General features: G+C 46.1%; 1 protein-coding gene across 1 annotated transcript in view; it reads left to right on the forward strand.

Annotated features, from left to right (window-relative positions):
- The window catches only part of CCDC127 (coiled-coil domain containing 127), a 64775-nt gene that overhangs the window by 23109 nt on the left and 23552 nt on the right, over positions 1-18114 (forward strand). The window contains 1 exon segment of the mRNA XM_029589935.1: positions 11955-12082. Within this exon segment, the coding sequence (XP_029445795.1) occupies positions 11955-12082 (128 nt within the window).

The following is an 18114-nucleotide window of genomic DNA, read 5'->3' on the forward strand; positions in this document are numbered from 1 at the left end:
ACAAAGATCCAGTAATGAAAAATAATAAGGATACAAAAATTTTTTTGCTCTGCATACCTGGGAACGTTTGATATCCAGGTGTCCTGAGATTGTTCTGAATTAGCAGGAGGTGGGGTGGTTTGCTTGGAACTTTCTCCTCTCTCAGTCACATACCAGCGCTCTCTCTCACACTGGCTCTCAATGACACACCTATACACACATGCTCTCAGTCACTCACATATACAAATGTTTTTCTCTCTCACTTATATAGGCTCTTAATTACACATTTACACACATGCTGTCTATCTTTTCACGCTTACACACACACAGGCTTTCAATCACATAAATACATGCTGTCTTTTTCTCTCACACACAGACTCTCATTCACATGCTTACAAACATGTCCTCTCTTTCTCTCATTTACACACAGGCTCTCAATCACATACTCACATGCTCCCTCACCTAAATCAGCTCTCAATCACACACAGACACACATGGTCTCTCTCTCTCATTTAAACACAGGCTCTCAATCACATACTCACATGCTCCCTCACCTAAATCAGCTCTCAATCACACAGACACACATGGTCTCTCTCTCTCATTTAAACACAGGCTCTCAATCACATACTCACATGCTCCATCACCTAAACCAGCTGTCAATCAGACACAGACACACATGATCTCTCTCTTACTTATACACACAGGCTCTTAGTCATACATACACATGATCTCTCTCACACACAAAGGATCTCAATCATACACACATACTCTTTCAAACAAACAGGTTTTCAATTACAAACTTACACATACAGGTTCCCAATGGTAAACTTACATTCATGCTCTCTCTCTCACAGGCAGGATCTCAATCACAGACATACTCTCTTTCACATATACAGGCTCTCAATCATTCACATACATGCAATCTCTCACTCACACACACAGGATCTCAAACACACATGCTTGCTCGCTCATTCATTCACTCTCTCTCTCCCCCTTCCCCCCCCCCGGGAACTCGCGGCAGCAGCAGCCACCTCCCAACGCTAACCTCCTTCATTTTCAGCCCTCGCGGAGGCGAAGGCGGAGTCCCATCGGCCGCGGTTGAAGATTTTCATTTTCCTCCGAGCCGCGCTGCAGTCTTCTTCCCGCGCAGGCACCCGATGCTCTCCACTTCCTCTTCCGGGCCGCGGGAAGAAGAGAGCACCGGCGTGCTCTCTTCTTCCCGCGGCCCGGAAGAGGAAGTGGAGAGCATCGGGTGCCTGCGCGGGAAGACCCGCGCAGGCACCCGATGACTCCAGCGCTGGCACCCCGGCTGACACCCGATGACTCCCGCGCAGGCACCCGGATGACTCCAGTCGGCGTGCTCTCTTCTCCTCCCCCCCGCGGCCCGGAAGAGGAAGTGGTGAGCATCGGGTGCCTGCGCGGAAGAAGAGACCACGCTAGTGTGGTCTCTTCTTCCCGCGCAGGCACCCGATGCTCTCCACTTCCTCTTCCGGGCCGCGGGGGGGGGGGGGGAGGAGAAGAGAGCACGCCGGTGCCGCTGACTCCAGCTGTCCTGCCGCGTTCCGCCCGGGCTGACAGCATTTTAAGCCCGGGCGGCGGAGGACCGGGGAGCAGCTGGGTCAGTGGGGAACCGCGAAGTATGGCGACACGTGTCTGCGAGCCAGATGCAGCCCTCAAAAGAGCCATATCTGGCTCGCGAGCCATGGGTTCCCGACCCCTGACTTAGAGAATAGCCACTGCCATCAGCAATGGTAACATGGAATAGACTTAGTTTTTGGGTACTTTACAGGTTCTTGTGGCCTGGATTGGCCACTGTTGGAAACAGGATGCTGGGCTTGATGGACCCTTGGTCTGACCCAGTATGGCACTTTCTTATGTTTTTAGACCATTCTATTTCTTTATTAAGTCCTGCTGGTATTAAGGAGTTGAGTTCGAAAAGCCAGCATTGTTAATGACGAATTAGCAAGCTTAAAAAATTGCCTCCATGACTCTGAGAAGGACAATATTCAAGCGCCAAAAAAAACAAACCAGATCAGCAATTGAATGAGAGAAAGATAACCAATGGGCAACCAGTGGAGTCTCCACACGGCCTGACAGAAGACAGGATCTATGTTCAATTATCCTAGTCCTTAATGGGCGAACCATTTTGCCTACATAAATCAAGGGGCAGGGGCAAGGGCATAGAATCACATATATGACACCTCTTGTAGTACTGTCAGAGGTGTGATTCAAGGGGTACAATTTACCTGTAATGGGATGTATGAATTCAACAAGTTAAAGTGACAAAAGGCAGACTGAACATTGTGATCACAGATGGTGACAGAAAACTGGAGGGGGGAGAGTTGTAAGGGAGCACGGCAATCTGGAGTGAACTAACCGATCAGGGAGATTACGGCCCCTACAAAAAGCAAATCTAGGAACATCACAAAACGCCAAGTGTGGTCTAAGAATAGACCAATGTTGTCATATAATCTGGCGTACCTGATTTGTCCCATCTGAAAATGAAAGAACAAAGGTTATGCATTCAGAGGACTCTTGTGGGCGAGGAATGAACAATCAGTCTCTGTTAATATATAGAGCCTGTTTAAATGCTCTTAAGTACACTCAAAGGGTAGCCCCTTAAATGAAAGCATGCCATCAACAATTGTATCTTTCAAAATAAAATCTGAACGAAAAGAGCAGAGGCACCTTAGACTAAAAAATTCCTCTAAAGGTATATTCTGCAATGAATGAGGATGAAAACTGGAATAATGCAGTAATGTATTATAATCTGTCGGTTTCCAGAAAATAGATGCCTCAAAAGAGCTAGAGCCTATTGTGATCCAAAGTATCAAGAAAAGAAATGTGAGATGAATGTAAATGAATTTCAAATTGAAAGTTTAGATCACGAGTGTTAAGCCAGTTCAAAAACATATACGAGGATAAGTCAGTAAGTAAGTCACAAATCTCTCTACTAAGGTAATAAAACATATATCTGTAATGTTGTCATATTCCATAGATAGCAGCACCTTAGAAGTGCTTATGTACATAAATAGTTATTTAAACTGTGCATGTGCATGTGCATGTGCAGAGGCTGTGTACACAAGGAAAATGGCTGCCGTGTTGACAGATTGTACGGTCGAAGAACAACGTGCTGTTGTCCAATTTTTATGGGCTAAGGGCTTAGTGGCAAAAGACATTCATAAAGAAATGTATCCTGTATATATGGAGAGAAATGTCTCTCGCGTAAAGCAATTTATAACTGGACCGATAAATTTGCACAAGGATGTGCCAACGTGAACGACGAAACCAGACCTGGTCGACCTGTAGAGATTTTGACAGAGGCAACTGTGAAGCAGGTTGAAGAGATGGTTCGCGCTAACTGGAGGGTAACAATTGACGAAGTTGCCACCAATTGACGAAGTTGCCACCAATTGACGAAGTTGCCACCAAAGAAATTGGGTGTTCTCACGGATTAGCATATTCCTTAGTGCACGATGCATTGAACTTTCGCAAGGTCTGTGCAAGATGGGTTCCTAAACAGCTGACCGAAGACAATAAGAACAACCGGATGGGTGTCTGTTTGGAAAATCTCTGCCATTATGCAAACAAAGGTGAATCAATGATGGCACGTATTGTTACTGGTGACGAGTCGCGGGTGCCCCACTATCAACCAGAAGCGAAACGCGATTCCATGCAGTGGAAGCATCCACTATCACCGACACTGAAAAAGTTCAAGCTTTTGCCTTCTGCAGGAAAGGTGATGTTGACTGTGTTTTGGGACCGAGATGGGATACTCTTAACCAGTTTTCAGAAGTGTGGTGAATCTGTTAATTCGGCTTCCTAATGTGCTACTCTATTAAAGCTTAAAGGAGCTATTCGTAGAAAATGCCCAGATCTGGAAAAAAGAGGAGTGCTGATTCTTCACGATAATGCCAGACCACACACTTCGAATGAGACAATTGCGAACCTGCACTGGGAAGTTCTTGAACATCCACCATACAGTCCGGATTTGGCACCCAGCAATTTTCACTTGTTTGGCAAACTGAAAAGCCATCTAGGTGGTAAACATTTCACCAGCGATGAAGAAATGGAACAAGAGGTGAAGCGCTGGTTACGATGCCAGCCAAAAGACTTTTACGCAGAAGGTTTTGACGGACTTTTCAAACGCTGGGACAAATGTATAAATGTTCGCGGCGATTACGTTGAAAAGTAGTTGGGTTTCCTGAAAAACTGTTTGTGACTATATTCTGTATATTTCACAGTAAATAATTCATCTTTTGCATTTAAATAAATTTCATGACTATTAATCCCATGTATGTTTGTGACTTACTTACTGACTTACCCTCGTACCAGTCCATAGAAGAAAAATATCATCAATATATTGAAGCCATAAAGGAAAAAACTGTTTGAAAGGTGAAGAATGAATGTGAACTGCATAAAAATGGGCCACATATAAGCAAGCGATGGGGGCCATAGTGGCCCCCATAGCTGTACCTTTAATTTGCTGATAAAATTGGTTGAGAAATAGGAAATAATTCTGAGTAAATGCTAGACGAGTGAGTGCCACTAAAAAAGAGGTCTGAATTCTTTGTTCAGGGGCTCGTTGGTCGAAAGTGGTTTCAACAATGCTGATGGCTTCTTCCTGAGGTATATTGGAATAAAGAGATGAAATATCCAATGTGACTAAGAAGAGAGAATCCAAAGGAAAGGGTACAGTGTTTAGTAAAGTAATAAAATGACTAGTGTCATGCACATATGATTTACAAGAGGGAACGCAGGGGCGTAGAAAGATATCCACAAATTTTGAAAGAGGTTTAAGAATAGACCCAATCCCTGAGACGAGGGTCAGCCGGGAGGATTGTGAAGCAATTTATGTATTTTTAGCAAACAATAAAAGATGGGATTAACTGGGTGTTTTTCCTAATAGAAAGTCAGCTTCCTTAGAGGTAAGAAAATGATTCATACCTGATTGTATTAAAGAGGAGATTGCAGCGGAAAGGGATTTGTAATATTGTAAATCTGAGAGTTGTCAGGTAACCTCTGCTATATACAAAGAACGGTCCTGTATAACAATGCCTCCTCCTTTGCTGATTTAATGACAATACTCGAGTTTGAAGACAAAGATAAAAGAGAGCGACATTCACATGCTGAAAGATACTGAAAACTACGGTAAGGTGTTTCTTCAAGTATAGATAAATCGTGAAGAGCTACACATTCGAAAGCAAGAATCTGTGGATCTGGAGGACCGGACGGAACCCACCAAGATTTACTTGAGATTACTGACATATTAGATGAAGATGATGTTGAAGAAAAAAATAATTTAATTTTCAACAAATGTAAAAAAGTTGCAAATAAATCTGTATATTAAATGCATTGTAGCATGCTGTAGGCACAAAAGACAGGCCACGCTGGAGAACATTCAGTTCAGTGTTAGAGAGGGATCTTGAGGATTAGTTGAAGACAGCGGTGGAGGTGTTAATATCTATTGCCATGAATCCAAGTTAGATTGTTGATGCGATCGGGTGATGCTTGTCGGCCGTTCTGGACTGGTTGGATGCAAATAGCCTCTCGATCATGTTGTGGAGCTAGACTGGAAGACGCCAAAAAGTCCAAAAAGGAAGAAGTAGTAATAGGAGCTGTAATGGGGCATATTTCGTCACCTGATGAATCGTCTGACGAGGAACGTCCCTTGTTTACATTTTTTCTGATAATTTTTTTCAGTTATTACTATCAATTTTTACAGCATGCTTTTGAATTTCTGAATTTATAAACTACATGCGGGATGTTTAAGGTTTATATTTGTTACCACAGAATCTTTCTTATTATAGTCTATTTTTTACTTTGTTTTTTTCACAATTTTTTCTACAGGATGCCTCCCATTTTGGAACATTTATAAACTGAACACCTTTGATTTGGGTACGAGCTTAATATCAGACATTGTCTATTGTTAGCTGTATTATATGCCACTATTCTTATTTAGATTTTTGCCTTTTGTATAGATAACCTTTGGAAATTGTTCTTCATGGGTCCCTCCCAACACAGCCCCTTTGGCGAAACACGGCCAAGCTGGGGGACTGTACTTTTGTTACTCCTTTGAAGTTTATCATATAAAATTGTTGTCCTGAGAAAATCTCTACATTTCCTAGCGTGTAGCAGATGGACTCAAAACAAATGGGTATAGTGTGCTCGTGCTAGCAGTTGGAGACGGATCTGACGTCAGCACGGGTAAATATACCCCCTCAGGAAGTGAAGCAATTCAGTAATTTCCGTCTCCAAAGCAGTTTGGAGCTACCCACGCTCGCTGAGCGTGTTTTCCAAATTCTATCAACTAAATTCTTAGAAGAAATCTACTGAAGACGAGCCCCGCACTCCTGTGGTGATACCAGGCGGTCACTCACCCAGTTGAGTTTCCCGAGCTGACTTCCGTGGTCCCTCGGAGGTAGGAGCCTCGGTCCGGTGGCCGGTTCGCGGCAGGGATCCAGCCCCCGAGTGAGAAGGGCTCGGGCGCAGCTTGGCCCCCGAGCGGTTTGGGCGTGGCCTAGAGGCAGCCTCGGTCCCGGTATGGACTTGGCCCCTGAGCGGTTCGGGCGCGTCCTAGAGGCAGAGGGTGCACTTCCTTAAGCGCGGCGGTGGAGGTATTTCCCTTTTCCCCCCTGCAGCCGGAGACCGCCCGGGTCGCAGCCGGGAAGCGCCGAAGACAAGGTAAGGCGTACATCTTTACTTGGTCTCCGAGGAAGTGTGGACTAATTGGGCCTGCCTACGAGGCCGCCCGCCTGGGAGGTCGCCATTTTTTGCCTGCCTACTTCTCTTTTCTAATTAAGCGCTTTTGCTTGCTAAACGCACGTTGTGAGCGCACGCGATAGGCGCACGTGAGCGCCCGCGATAGGCGCACGTTGTGAGCGCATGTTGTTAGCGCATGCTACTAGGATATGCGCACATATGCTAAGACGCCCGATTATAGGCGCACATTTATGAGACGCCCGTTGATAGGCGCACATTTATAAGACGCCCGCTAAAGGCGCACATTTATAAGACGCCCCGTTTATAGGCGCACTGTTTATAAGACGCCTGCTATAGGCGCACGTTTATATAAGACGCCCGTTTATAGGCGCACGTTTATATAAGACGCCCGTTCATAGGCGCACTGTTCATAAGACGCCCGTTCATAGGCGCACGTTTCTATAAGACGCCCGTTTATAGGCGCACTGTTTATAAGACGCCCGTTCATAGGCGCACTGTTTATAAGACGCCCGTTCATAGGTGCAGGCTGATACGCGCCTGTGTTAGGCGCACATCGTAGGACGACACCGCATTTGAGGCAAATGGAGCATAAGAAGGCCTCTGCGTCTGCAGAGCTGGCACCCCCAGAATCAGGCATGAACGCTCTAAGCCTCTGCTCAGCATGCAATCTTAGAGCCACACTGAGCGAGGAAGCAGACTTCCTATGTGCCCAATGTGAGGAAGCCATGGCGGTTCCAGGACAGGACCGGTCCCAGCCCAGCGGTTCCTTAGAGAACACTCCGGACTTAGCAGGCCGCGGCGAGCAGCCAGGGAATCCGAGAGACCTGGTACCCCTGCGGCCAGATCTGGCTTCGCTTTCCTGGGTGGAATTATTTAAGGGGATTCACGCCTTTGTCCAGATGCAGTCTGCTCCTCGAATGGGTCTTTCCGTCCCGGTTGATCCGGTCCCTGGACCCTCGAGACCTAGGCGCAGCCATTCACCACCCGACAGCCCCAATCATGGGGATTCGGATTACTCCCAGGTAAGTGAGGAGCCCCCCGAGGAGACTGAACTTCCCTCGGAGATAGAACCATATCGGACCATGAGACGCTTCTTTCGGAGAGAAGATCTGCCGGGCCTGGTCTCACAATGCTTATCGGAGCTGGCCATTCCAGGCCAGGACACCCCAGGGGTCCCTGTACAGAACCCTCTGCTAGAGGGCCTGCGCCAAACGGCTCACCACTTTCCCCTCCTACAAGCAGCACAGCAGCTAATCGAGCTGGAATGGAAGGCACCGGAGGCCTCATTCAAAGGGGGTCGGGCCTTGTCGGGCATGTACCCTCTAGATCCGACAGCCAAGGAACTTCTGGCGTGCCCCAGGGTAGACGCCATAATTAACGCAATTGTGAAACGCACCACCATTCCGGTGGAGGGGGGAGCGGCTCTCAAGGATGCACATGACCGACGCATGGACACCATTCTGAAACAAGCCTTTGAGGTAGCAGCCATGTCCCTTCGAATCGCGACTTGCTGCACCGTGGTGACGCGCTCCTGTTTATCACAGACAAGAAATAACACCCCGGGAGAAGACATGGAATCGGCTCTCGCATTTCTCACAGACGCAGCCTCCGACCTCGTCCGTACGGCAGCCAAGGGAGTGTCCTCCTCAGTGGCAGCCAGAAGACAGCTTTGGCTATGCAATTGGGCGGCCGACTCGTCCTCCAAGACTCGACTCACAAGAATGCCCTTTAAGGGTTCCCTACTGTTTGGCAGCGACCTTGAGAATTGGGCTACTAAATGGGGTGCTTCTTCGTTACCCCGTCTACCAGAAGACAGGTCAAGGAGGAACCAGCGTTCTGTTTCTAGACCATCCAGAGGTAGAAACTCGCAGCGCGTCAACCCTTACAGGTCTCGCTATCAAGCACCTCGTTCTCAGGCCAGGAATCAGCCCTTTCGGGCTAAGCACACCAAGAAGAGAACCGGCCCGGGTTCTGGCCCCGGCCGTAACCCACAATGACAGTCAGCCGACCCATCCGAGGGTAGCAGCCATAGGGGGCAGGCTAACCCTCTTCTACCGCAGGTGGGTCGAGATCACTTCGGACCAGTGGGTCCTCGCCATCATCCGGGAAGGATATTACCTGGATTTCTTTCGGCTTCTGCTGAACAAGTTTGTGGAATCTCCTTGTTCGCCACTCAAGGCAGTGGCACTAGAAGTGACCTTACAGAAGCTCCTGGCCCTAAAAGCCATAATCCCAGTACCTGCGGAAGAGGTACCTTCTGGGCATTATTCCATTTATTTCATAGTACCCAAGAAGGAGGGCACCTTCAGGCCCATCCTGGACCTCAACTCAGTCAACCGACACCTACGGGTCCCCAGCTTTCGCATGGAAACTCTACGATCTGTCAAGAATTCAGTACAGCCAGGGGAGTTTCTCACCTCCCTAGATCTGTCAGAAGCCTACCTGCATATCCCAATTCATCGGGATCATCAGCGCTATTTACGCTTCAAAGTCCTGAATCAGCACTTCCAGTTCCGGGCCTTACCCTTCGGGTTAGCCACCGCGCCGCGGATCTATACCAAGGTAACAGTTGTAGTGGCAGCGGCATTCAGGAAGGAAGGAATCCTCGTCCATCCCTACCTGGACGATTGGCTGATCAGGGCAAAGTCACTGGAAGAGAGTCACCGGGCAACCAACAGAGTTATAGCTCTTCTGGAAAACCTAGGATGGGTAGTCAACATAAAGAAGAGTTCCCTACAGCCATCCCAGTTGCTGGAATACCTAGGGGTCCAATTCGACACCCAAGAAGACAAGGTCAGCCTGACCTCCAAGAGAAAGTCAAAACTCCGGACTCATCTGCAGGTCTTGCTGAGCGCCAGCTGGCCCACAGCTCGAGTTTATCTCCAAGTCCTCGGCCTCATGGCATCCACCCTGGAGGTGGTGCCATGGGCACGGGCTCATATGAGACCATTGCAACGCGCCCTTCTATCTCGATGGAGTCCACGATCACAGGACTACACCATACACCTGCCTCTACCGGCCAGAGTGCGGAAAGCAACTACACTGGTGGTTACAGCCCGGCCACTTGAGCCAGGGGTTACGAATGTCCTCCCCAACCTGGATTCTGCTCACCACAGATGCCAGCCTGAACGGATGGGGAGCGCACTGCGAGGAGCTCACTGCTCAAGGGCGGTGGACCAGAGAAGAGTCAAGGTGGAATATCAACCGACTGGAGGCACGGGCAGTCAGGCTAGCATTGCCTGCGTTTTGCCCACAGACTTCACAACAGAGCGGTCAGAGTGATGTCAGACAACGCCACCACAGTGGCATACATCAATCGACAGGGCGGAACCAGAAGCCAACAAGTGTCCCTAGAAATAACGCCCCTGATGATTTGGGCAGAAGCCAATCTTCAGGACATCTCCGCCGTACACATCGCCGGGAAGGACAACACTGCGGCAGACTTCCTCAGCAGAGAACGCCTAAACTCGGGAGAATGGCAGCTGTCACCCTCAGCCTTTCAGTTAATTGTGGATCACTGGGGGGATGCCAGCCTGGACCTATTAGCAGACAGAACCATATGCTCAAGTTCCCAGATATTTCAGCCGCAGGCGGGATCCGCCAAGCTCAGGGGAATCAATGCCCTGGTACAGCCGTGGCCTCAGGGGATCCTGCTATATGCATTTCCTCCATGGCCCCTGTTGGGCGCCATTGTTCACCGGATGCAGCGCACAGAGGTCTAGTTCTTCTAGTGGCCCCGGACTGGCCGAGAAGACCCTGGTAGCGCAGACATGAAGAAGACTACTGGCAGGATCCTCTACCTATGCCTCCATACCGGGACCTGCTAAGGCAAGGCCCCATTCTCCATGAGGATCCAGCTCAATTCTCTCTTACGGTCTGGTCATTTGAGAGGGCTAGACTGAAGAAAAGAGGATACTCAGAGCCGGTGATAAGATACACTCCTCCAAGCACGCAAGTTCTCCACATCACTAACATATATCAGGATCTGGAAAATTTTTGAAGCCTGGTGCGATTCTCACAGCACCAATTCACATACCGCACAGATTTCTGTCATTTTGGACTTCCTACAAGATGGACTTCAGAAGGGTCTCTCCCTCAGCTCCATCAAGGTACAGGTAGCAGCGCTGTCTTGCTATTGTCCCAGACGTGACGGCAAATCCATTGCCCAGCACCCAGACGTTTCACGCTTCCTGAAAGGAGTTAAACACATTCGCCCGCCACTGAAGTGGCCAGTGCCCTTGTGGAACCTTAACCTAGTATTGGAATTTCTAGCGGGATCAGCCTTCAGGCCCCTTCGAGGCCTGTCTCTCCGTTTGTTAACCCTGAAGATGGTGTTCTTGCTGGCTGTGTGTTCAGCACGCCGCATCTCAGAGCTACAAGCACTATCCTGTCGTGATCCATTTCTTAGAATCACTCCAGAGGCTAATCCATCTTCGTACAGTTCCTTCCTTTTTTACCTAAAGTGGTCTTCCACTTTCACCTCAACCAAACCATATCCTTGCCTACCACGAAGGTTTGAAGAAATTGGAAGAAGGTTGAATACTACGTCATCTCAACATCGGCAGACTGCTGTCCAGATACCTGGAAATGTCAGAAGCAGTACGAAAGACGGACCACCTGTTCGTCCCTGCACAGCACGAGCACACTATACCCATTTGTTTTGAGTCCATCTGCATACACTAAGGAAAAGGAGATTACCAGGTAAGTAATCTTAACATTGTTGTTAGTTTGTCCTACTTGAAACAGCACTGACTGGTTTCACACTCTTCTCTGTGCTATGTGCGATTCATATTTACTCCACACTAACTCTCTGCAATATTATAAGAGCCATACAGAATGTAAGTAAAAAATAGTTTTTCATGGATCTCTACAGTAAAGATCAATTTATAATTATATCTATATTTATAATAGAAGGAGCCCATGGAGTTGAAAGCCTGTAGGTGTGCATGTGAGAGAAGGAACCTGTGGGATTGAGAGCCTGGGTGTTTGTGCGCATGTGAAAGAGGGAGACTATGGGATTGAGAGCATATGTGTATATGTATAAGAGAGAGAGAGAGATTGTATATGAGAGTATGCTTGTGTGAGAGAGAGAGTGTATAAGAGCATATGTATTGTCTGTATTTTCGTTTTCTTGTTTGCAGTTTTATATATGTTTTATTGTATTCTGCTTTCAACACTGGATAAATGCAGACTATAAATATTTTAAATAAATACATAACTGATAAGATTTTGTTCATCATATTTGCTCTAAGGCTTGTCTTCATGAACAATTTAAATGATCCTCCTCAGTGGAATATACAGCCTAATCCTAATGCAAGGGATGATGGAAACAAATGGAATTACGCTCTTTTGGTTCCAATGTTGGGACTGGCTGCATTCCGTAAGTTATTTTATAAACTTAAGTTTAATTTTCTAAACAATTATGGATTCTACCACATTCACTGTCATGTATAGCATTGGCGTTATATAACAAGTTGATTATTTAAATTATTTTGATCATGCTTGTCTTTTTTTTTATCAGCAGTTTTACTTATGAGAACTTATGAGAACTTAGTATGAGACCATGCACACATGGAGTAAAATATTAACATGCATGACTGTTTCATGAACTGGTTGGTGTGGGTGGGCAGATAAGCCATATGGTCTTTTTCTGCTGTCACATTTATATGTTTATTCATCTTTCAGGAATCTCTCTTATACTGACAATTCAGTTTCTGTTTTTAGTAATCATTCAGCTCCTTTCAAAAAGTCTTTAAATCTGTTAGGACAAGATGGTGATCATTAATATTTTGGGCCAAATGTTCAACCACTTAGGACTTAAGATGCTTAAAGAATTTTCAAAAAACAGGTTTTGTATTCTTAAATTGATGTGCCCAGGTAAGCAGGTGTCCAAGACGAGGTGGTATTTTGGCATGAATAGATTTACTTTTTAAAACTGTTAGATGTTTAATCGTAATTACATTTATGTGTCTATTCACACCATGTTTTTGAACTTAAAATTTGAAAGGTGTTTTGTCCAGGATACTTTTTTTAAAAATTCTATCATGAATTTATGCTTACCTTACCAAAATTTGAATTATTTTACACTATAAGGTGTTATTTAAAATTCTACCAGTTTCTTATTAATTTCCACCCATTCTCTGCTATATCAATTTGAATATTATAAATATTTTGTATATTTATAATTTATTTTATTCCATACTTAATCATATTTCTTGATTCGAATAATTCATTTTTTTTTTAATTTAAATTTATACTTTATTAAATTTCTCATTCATTTTACAATGAAAAGAAAATAGGAATTTTTGGATTCCATAACTTCAAATTTCAAGAAAATAGGAAACAAATAAAATCCATATACATTCCAATAATTAAGTCCACATTATTGGGAAGCCATATTTAAAGATAGTTATTAACGTAACAGTCATAACACTTTCTGAAGATTTTGGAGACTCTTTCTTATTAACCAGTGTTCAATTTATCCATACTAGCAATTTACAATGCCCTCATCCACCTTTATCCGTAAGAAATACTTCCAGATGAGAAGGTTCAAGGAAAACAAACTTATTTTTTTGTAGTGTAATAATACACTTACAAGGAAATTTGAGGAAGAATGTGGCCCCTAAGGCCAACACTCTCTGCCTCATCAACAGAAAGAGGTAGATTTTAAAAACATACACGCGCGTACTTTTGTTCGCGCACCAGGCGCGAACAAAAGTACGCTGGATTTTATAAGATACGCGCGTATCTTATAAAATCCGGGGTCGGCGTGCGCAAGAGGGTGCACATTTGTGCAACTTGCGCGCGCGCCGAGTCCTGCGCACGCTGCCCATTCCCTCCAAGGCCGCTCCGAAATTGGAGTGGCCTCGGAGGGAACTTTTTTTCTACCCCCCGCACCTTCCCTTCCCTTCCCCTACCTAACCCCCCCCCCCCCCCGGCCCTATCTAGACCCCCCCCCACCTTTATCGGAGAAGTTACTACTGCCTCCGGGCAGTAGTAACTTATGCGTGCCGGCGCAGCAGACCCCAACACAGGCCGCTGTGTCGGGGCACTCGGGCCACGCACCTGGACCGCCCACACGCCCCCGATCCCTAACCGCGCCCCCCTGGCCATGCCCCGACCGCCCCTTTTTGCAAGCCCCGGGACTTATGTGCGCCGCTGAGCCTATGCAAAATAGGCCTCAGCGCGCGCAGGGGGGGTTTGGGGTAGGTTTTCGGGGGGTATGCGCGTATGGGTATGCGCGAATCACTTTGAAAATCGACCCCAAATTGTTTCCTTCTCAGCTGTGTGTTCCTCGACACATCTGGGAAAACCTGGACCAATTTACCACAGAACATAAAACTTTTATTTTTGAAAAAAAAATTTTTTTCAAAAATAAATGAATAATTAATTTCTACATAATTTGTTTTTGTTTTATATATTCTCCACCATGTTAAAATAAATATGCAATAAACTATTATTTTTAACAAGATAATGTGCTTTTTCATTTAATATAGTTGATAAATGATCCTGTATATTTTTTAATGCCTCAGATATGGTTAAATTCATGACTGCTAAAATGCCCAATATTGCTTCTGTTAGCTCCACTCTCCAACAAAAAAATTAGAGGACTAAAGTTTTGACAAATCAGAAAAATGAGATCAAGGGAAACACTTGATCAAAGAAAATCAACACATAATTTGTTTAATGAGTTCCAACAAAATCATCCACAGTAAAATCGAACCTGATCCAGCGCTCTCATCAATGTGGCTCAGGTTTAATTTTACATAGGTTTTGAAAATCTTTTTCTTCTTTTTATTGTTGTTCCATACATAACTATATGCATGATTTTGTTGTAACCCAATAAACTTTGTGTATTTTTTTTTTTAACACAACATTTTCAATTTATATTGTATGCCATCCTCCTCCAAAAAGGTCCTATGTTGACTGACAACATAACATCAAAGTATATCATCAAAATGCAGTAACATGTAAATATAATACCATATACATCAGAAAGCAATAAGTATCCCCTTGACACCCCATCTCTCACAAGAGCTCAGAATAACCAATCTCCATATAAAGTTCCCACCCAAACAAATATACCCTTACCTGCCCATTTTTATTTATTTATTTATTTATTTATTTATTTATTTATTTCAAGTCTTTTCTATACCATCGCTAAGGTATATACCATCGCAACGGTTTACATGTAGGCACATAAGTAAGTTTGGAGTAAGCGTACTGTAGTACATTCTAACCGGTACCATTAAGTTTCGGTTACATTAAATAATAAAAATATGTACAAATGTTTAGTGATGTAGGTTCTGGCCAGGTATACCTAGAAGGTACTTTTACAGGTCAAAAAAATCACATTTACTGTGTTATTACATTCATTGTGTACTCAATTTGTTAAAATATTGTAATGCACATTTATGAGAATAGTGCTGTGTGCCGGTGCTCTTCTGTTTATTCCAGTGTATTTTCTATTCTCCGGTCTCTTTATAAAAGGCTTGTTTAAAAAGCCATGTCTTTAGACTTCTCTTGAATGTTTTGGGGGCTCTCTGTAATCTGATCTCCAAAGGCATTGTGTTCCAGAGTGTGGGTCCTGCTAAATCAATGCCCTTTCTCTTACCTGGGTTATTCATGTCAATGGTTTAATATTAAGTACATCCAACATTTGAATAACAAACTTTCCAATACTCAACTTGGCATACATGCATGTAGTCGTTCTTGTTTTGTATATAGGGTATTGTCTAAAATAGCTTTATTCAGTAATGATGGAATTTCTGTTTTGTCCCTTAGAACTGAAAAGAAAACAACCCCTTTTCCAGCACCTTATTAACTTTTGATTCTCTTTCCTATGGGTATTAACCAGATCATTCTACTCTCCTCGGTCTTATTACCGGGGAGGAGTAAGATGGCAGCATGAGCAGGAGCACAAAGGTTTCTTTTTACCATTTCTTTTTATTAAACCATTTCTTTTTATTATGCCATCTAAGAGGAAGGGGAGGCTGCGGTCATACCCCTCTGTTCTCGCAGCTGTACCTCCACCTCTTGTTCTGCAGACAATTGATGGCCTTATGTCCTGTGTTTCAGAAAATATTGAGGGGGAGATCACTGTTTGCAGCCCCGCTGGAGGAATACCAGAGCTGCATAGGGATGAGGTTTCATTCTCTCTCTCACACTCCAAGACTTTTGCCGTTAGCTGAAGAGCACTGTCTTTGATGTTGAGCATAGCATAGCTTGATTATATAAGCATTTATCTCATTAAGGAGGGGTCACTTTTGCTCTGGCTCTGAATACAACATCGTTGAGGATAGAAAAAGCAGCCAAATAGATGGAGGAAGGAGGTTTCTCTCACATGTGAGAGACATCATCCGATGGATCCCGGTATGGAAAACTTTTGTCAAAGTTTCTAGAAACTTTGGCCAGCCGACTGAGCATACCCAGCCTGCTACTATCTACGCGTCCACGCGAGATCCCCCTTCAGTCTCTTCTTTTCCGTGGTGCAGTTGCCTCGCGGTCCATGGAGCTCCACTTTTTTTGAGTTTTCTCTCTAATTTCTTAGAGTTTTTTTTCTCAATCCTCGTCGGGGCCCCCTTCGCGGTCGGTGCTATCCCGGTACAGTAGGTTCTTTTCCACTTTTGCTTGATCTCGCAGTCGATCCCAGACTTCCACCTCCTGGTGCCTGTTGGCCATCAACTGCATGCCAGGTCTTTTTTCATGGCGTCAACCAGTTTTCATCGGTGCCCCCAGTACCCGCGGACTATGTCCATCACATGAAGTTTGCATCCACTGCCTTGGGGCCTCGCATGATGTCCGTGGATGTCTGTGTGATCAGATGATATCCAAGAGGCATTGTGAGTGCCTCGACAAAGTGGAGAAGCTTTTCAGGACCCCGAAATCCTCCACTCCTGCATCCGTTCATTCGACGCCCAAGGATTGCAGAGAGCTGTCCCCGTCTCTACCTCTTGCAATCCATTTGATTTCCACCCCAAGGATCTGCGAGAGGGAGATCGATCCTTGGTGGTCTCTCCCCTCCCCCAGACCTTGGGGTCATCGACATCCTCTGTGCCGGGAAAAGACCGGGCCAAGCATCGGAAGCAATACCGGAAGCACCGGCACTGGTCACCGTCCTGTTTTGGAGCAGCATTGGCGGCAGTTGAGTTGCCATCGAAGCGGTACCGGCCACCAGAAGCCCCATCCTCTGGTGCCCCAGGTAGCCCGAGGCATTCCCCACCGATACTGGTGCTTGGCACCGTGCTACCTCGGGGACCCGAGGATGAGCCGGCGATGCCTCATCCCCCTCCATCAGTCCTGACCACTCGAGACTTCCAGGAGGAACTGGATTGCAGGGTACAGTTGGCGGTGCTCAGAGCACTGCAAGACATTGAGATACTGGTACCACTGGCTCCCAGACCGGTGCCTGAGCCTCTGCCTTCGATGTTTGCACCCTTGCTGGAGCGTTTGGATGTCCTTCTCGGCGCCCTCCCAATGCAGCCGGTGCCCTAGGTGTCTTTGATGTCCCGCCGGCCACCGATGCCCTCCATCGGAGCTATCCCGATTCCCAGGTCCTGCCCTTCTCCCAGGACAAGCAGGATGGAGTCCTCACACATGGGTGACATCATCAGATGGAGCCCTGTCACAGAATACTTTTGTAGAACTTTGACTAGCACACTGAGCATGCCCAGCATGCCTCCAACCTTGTGACCACATGGGGTCCCCCTTCAGTCTCTTTTTTTCCGCACAGCAAGTTGCCTCACAGTTAGGAACTCTGTGAGAAATTTTCTCACAGCTTTCCTCACGGAAATATTTTAAGTTTACCTTCTAATTTCAACCCGGAGACACCCCTCCGACATTATAAGTTTTTTTTTTTCCCATGGTTTGTGGTCGGCTCTCGGCAGCATACCTCTCGATGCCTGATGGTCACCAACTGCATGTGTGCCATTTTTTCAGCATGGCGATTGGGTTTAGAAAATAAAACCGAGTGTCTGAGGACCATGTCCATGATGGACCCGCACAATGTTTGTGTTTTGTGCTTAGGTCTCTCGCACGACGTCTGTCGCTGCCCCAGTTGCGCACAAATGATCTCAAAGGCCGGCACGCTCAACTGGACAAGATGGAGCATCTGTTTGCGTCAAAACATTCTGCTCCATTGACTCCAGCTCAAGTGGCACCGACCGGAGAGGGTCCATCGACATCGGATTCGCCCCGCCAGGAACATCATGGAGCGGGTGACCATCCTTCACCGACCCCCTCGAAGGCATCGGCATCATCATCCTCGATGCCGGAAAAGGACCAGACCGAGCACTAAAGGAAACATCGTCACCAGCACAGACGTGCGTCCCCACCCGGTGCTGGCACCGATACCACAGCGGCATCAACTTCCATCGAGCCGCCTGCGAAGAGGGCCCAGGGAGAGGAGCCCCC

This window comes from Rhinatrema bivittatum, chromosome 2 (assembly GCF_901001135.1).
Source record: "Rhinatrema bivittatum chromosome 2, aRhiBiv1.1, whole genome shotgun sequence".
Lineage (NCBI taxonomy): Eukaryota > Metazoa > Chordata > Amphibia > Gymnophiona > Rhinatrematidae > Rhinatrema > Rhinatrema bivittatum.